This window comes from Glandiceps talaboti, chromosome 13 (genome assembly GCF_964340395.1).
Source record: "Glandiceps talaboti chromosome 13, keGlaTala1.1, whole genome shotgun sequence".
Lineage (NCBI taxonomy): Eukaryota > Metazoa > Hemichordata > Enteropneusta > Spengelidae > Glandiceps > Glandiceps talaboti.
In genome coordinates, this window is record NC_135561.1 from 19993934 (window position 1) to 19998096 (window position 4163).

Consider the following 4163-nt stretch of genomic DNA (forward strand, 5'->3'; position numbering starts at 1 on the left):
GCAAGTTTGATCTGGCCTACCAATCAGGCAAAGGAAGAGGCTGTGTACCTCTACTCATCCCAAAAGATCTAAAACTGGCAACTGACAAGTTAATTCAGGCAAGAGAGGTCATCGGCATCTCTGAACAGAACCCCTACTTATTCCCATACATGATAGGATCATATGATCACTGCAGAGGGTGGGACTGTGTTAATGAAGTAGCAAGGAATGCATGTTTAAGTCAACCAGGCTTGGTTACAGCAACAAAGATGCGCCACAGGGCAGCTACGTACTATTCTCTACTGGATGCTACAAGTTCGGCGAGAAAGGCTATGCTACAAGATATGGGTCATACACAGGCTATCAATAAAAACATTTATCAGTGCCCACCCAGTTTAATGGAGATATGCCATGTGGGGAGTTTCTTTGATAATCTTGATACTGGAAAACATCCAAAAGGCAGTACTGTACTGAGCTCTCCAGGCTTACAAGGTATAGTGCATACCAAATCTAGCACCCTCCACTCCCATAAATTAACATCAGTGATATGAGTCTATTTTTCCATGTCTTGCAAGTCATGTACACAGCTTCATGTTTCATTTGGCACCTTCAATTGTTAGGCATTCCAGAGCTTTAGTATATAATTTGTTCATATTCAACTTAACGTCTTGTCAAACATTATCCATACTGAGTTTTGGGTGTAATCTGAATACCCTTGGTATTAATTCAATAGCCTAATTGTTTCCTGTTTAGGGTTGAGAGTTTTGTATTCAAATATAAAACTTGTATGCAGACTGTGACTGCTAGATCTCTATGTTCCATTTTGATTCAGTACAGTAACAGACAGCAGTTAGTTTGTATAATATGTGCCTCTCAGAAGCAAATCTGGTATGAAACATACTCAAGGCTTTAGCAGAGACAAATGGGCACATGCCATCTCACTCTACATGTACCATAAAATGATGTCAGTGTGATTAACCACAGAATTTTTTTTCAAATTCAACACTGCAGCAAATAATTAAATTGACTGTTCTGAACATATTTGAGTTAAATATTTCTCAAAATCATTAAACTTATCAACATTTATTGACATATTTGTTTTACAGAAAGAACTGTACCTGTAACTCCTTCCAGTTGCCAACCATATGTGGTCAGTCAACCAAATACAGTTAAAAGCAGTGAGACTAGTCTGTCTGGGAAACACCCATCTTGCAAGACAAATCAGCAAGAGAACATGATTCAACAAACTGAAAATGAAGACTGCCACCAACAAGAACATCTACAACTTCCCAGTCCAGAAAATAATAGTGATCAAACAGGTGAATTCCAGTTTTCAACCCTTTCTCTACATACCTCCCTTGGCTGTAGGTATATTTATGTGAAGTCTGATGAAGTCCTTGGCTGTAGGTATATACCGGGTATGTATGTATGTATGTATGTATGTATGTATGTATGTATGTTTGTTTGTATGTATGTATGTATGTATGTATGTATGTATGTATGTATGTGTGTGTGTGTATGTATGTATCATATGTATGTATGTATGTATGTATGTATGTATGTATGTATGAGTATGTGTGTGTGTGTGTGTGTGTCATATGTATGTATTGTATCATATGTACGGTATGTATGTATGTACCGGTATATATGTGCGTCCGTCAATCCAGGACTATGGTGATATTGAGATAAAAACATGGGTACAGGCAGTGGGATGAAAGAGTTAGTTTGGTAGTACATCATTCAGCAAGCAACACTAGGTATCCAATAGATAATAATGCAAACATTGATTCAGAAGTGATTTACAAATTTGTACTTATGCATGAGCAAGGCTCACATCAACTGTTGTTTCCAGTACTTGAATGTCATGTCTATTCTGTAACTTCATAGCTATACTTACCAAGATTTCCTCAATTTGTTTATGCTCCTTTATTTGAAATTGAATCCATTGCAATAAAAAGTGTAGATCAAATGTCAGTCATTGTCCACTATGGGATTTCAATAAACAAAAAAAAATGTATTTATGCAAGTCAGTACTTTTTCTTTATTTGTTCATATTTACAACATCGTAGTGAAGTAAACATGTTGTTGTCAACTTGAAATTTTGCACAAGAAGCTAACATATATTAACCAAATTTCATAGCAATCACACGTTTTATTTGTTTTTATAAATTTAGCAGTGTATAAATCTTTCCAAATTTTTTTTCACCAAAATGTGATTTTAACTCAGTTTACAATCCCATAATTGAATATACACTGAAATACTTAGTACTTAGACTTCTCCATCTTCTGTCTAGTATGTGAATTCATATTTGGTATATTACGCTGCATGAAACTTGGTGACCTACACCTGTTCATAATACCTGTTGGTAATGATTTACATTTAATTTACACAATATGTAAATTATGTTTGTTTATTGTTTAAGTTTGCTGACAGATAATAAACAATTTGTTAGTGCATCAAGAGATGCTCGAGTTTGAATTTAGTTTTGCTGTAATAACTTCAGCTATAAAAAATGCCTGTTGCAATTTTTTTATACATGGGCCAATACACAGCACTAAAAATTATATCCACTCTTCAACACTGGAACACATTCAGTTCATTTCTGGTTGTTTATATTATAGTTGCATAGAGAAAAAACAGCGTATCTTCCCTTGATATCAGCCTTCTAGTATCTTCTTTTGCATAAAAATGACAAGTACATAATTAAATGTTTTTTTCCCCTCCTAGAAATTTGCCATCGAGTTTTTTGGAGAAAGGAAGATGAAACTGCTGTGTTTGAATTCTTTGCAACACACCTCACACAGGACCTTCCACCCCCAGGTAAATCAGTTGATGAAAAGTAGTGTACCATATTTTGTAGCCATCAGAAGTGAGTGTGGGTGTTACAAATAAATGCAAAGAATTGTACTGTGATACTGTGAGCTGGCTCAGTGATGTGCTAAATAGAATATGAGGCTACATAGAATTAACTGAAATAAGATAGAGGGTCTGTGACGTCACATCAAGAAATATAGGGAAGATACTACGTAGGTTTGTTTTTGCTACACTGGATATTGGCTATCAGAAGTATTAGTGTATTTACGGGAATTAAAATCGGGGGGGGGGGGATTTTACGTTTCTATTTGTGATCAAAACTGTGTCAGTGTTAATTCATTTTAATCTGTTTTCTGTTCCATCCTAGGGAAAAAACTTTGCTCCAAGTTCCTGAGTCAAAATCCACACATCACTGGAAATTGGACAAGAATCAAAAACAAAATACACAATGAACAAAAAAGAAGAAGAGATTATTTACAAAAAAATAAAAACTACCAATGTGAAAAGTAAAGTGACTGACAAAGGGTAGTACCTCCTTCTGTTTCTACCACCATGACTTCAGTTTGTTCTTAGTTCTTGTTTATTCAAAATTAATTCAGAGCTGATTCAGAAGTAATTCACTGCTTTGTCAGTATATTATCGTGGGGTGAAATGTTAGATATCATATATATTTATTTTAGTTTTTTCATCCAATCTTCAAACATGGAACTTCATGTAAATATACCTACAGCCAAGGTCTTCATCAGTGTGTTACCTTTCAAACTTGCTCAAGCTGATTTGAAGTCTCCAGCTGTCCATGCAATCAGTAACAAATTCCTTGTAAATTCCTCTCTGCATGACAAATTGTTTAGGGAAACCTTGTTGCATCTTTGATCTTTAAGTATTATAGCAACTGTTCACTTGTGAGTCATTCCACAGTAATGTGCAACATTTGACATTCACTTTTTTTGCAGCTCTGAATTTCATGATCTGTCAAGCTTTGCAAGTTTTTGGGGTTTTATCAGATAACACTATGTATGAGCTGATATAAAACAAAAAAAAATTTGATGGTTCTGTGTTGAACACCAGAATAAATATTACCTTGTCAATCCCTAGTAGTGGTCTGTTTTTTTGACACTGATTTGTGACATACTGTACATCCTGTGATGTTTGACCTGGTATTAATTAGTTGAAGTTACTGGAATTAATTATGACTGTTTAATATGAATGACCTATCAGTTGATAAATGAATAATGACAGAAAGGGCCAAAAAGTCTGCCCAAATTGTGTACGTAATTGTATCTGTCCTATGATCCAATAATTTAAACCACCAGTGTAATAATGGGTAAGTGTTGCAGTAACCAAAGACCTGCCATGCAGTTGCCTCATA

The 4163-nt window shown here is 35.1% G+C and overlaps 1 protein-coding gene across 1 annotated transcript; it reads left to right on the forward strand.

Moving 5' to 3' along the window:
* The first annotated feature begins 372 nt into the window (after positions 1–372).
* Positions 373–3433, forward strand: LOC144444135 (uncharacterized). The gene is made up of 4 exons (XM_078133535.1): positions 373–471; positions 1086–1298; positions 2708–2800; positions 3162–3433. Exons 1-4 carry the CDS (start codon positions 378–380, stop codon positions 3302–3304), a joined length of 543 nt encoding a protein of 180 aa, XP_077989661.1. The 5' UTR covers positions 373–377; the 3' UTR covers positions 3305–3433.
* Positions 3434–4163: the final 730 nt, after the last annotated feature.

Excerpts from the sequence above, each read along its gene's own strand:
- LOC144444135 (XM_078133535.1), top strand. The coding sequence starts at position 378 with ATGGAGATATGCCATGTGGGGAGTTTCTTTGATAATCTTGATACTGGA. Across the intron at positions 472-1,085 it reads GAGCTCTCCAGGCTTACAAG|AAAGAACTGTACCTGTAACT; the intron begins GTATAGTGCATA and ends TTTGTTTTACAG. Across the intron at positions 1,299-2,707 it reads AAATAATAGTGATCAAACAG|AAATTTGCCATCGAGTTTTT; the intron begins GTGAATTCCAGT and ends TTCCCCTCCTAG.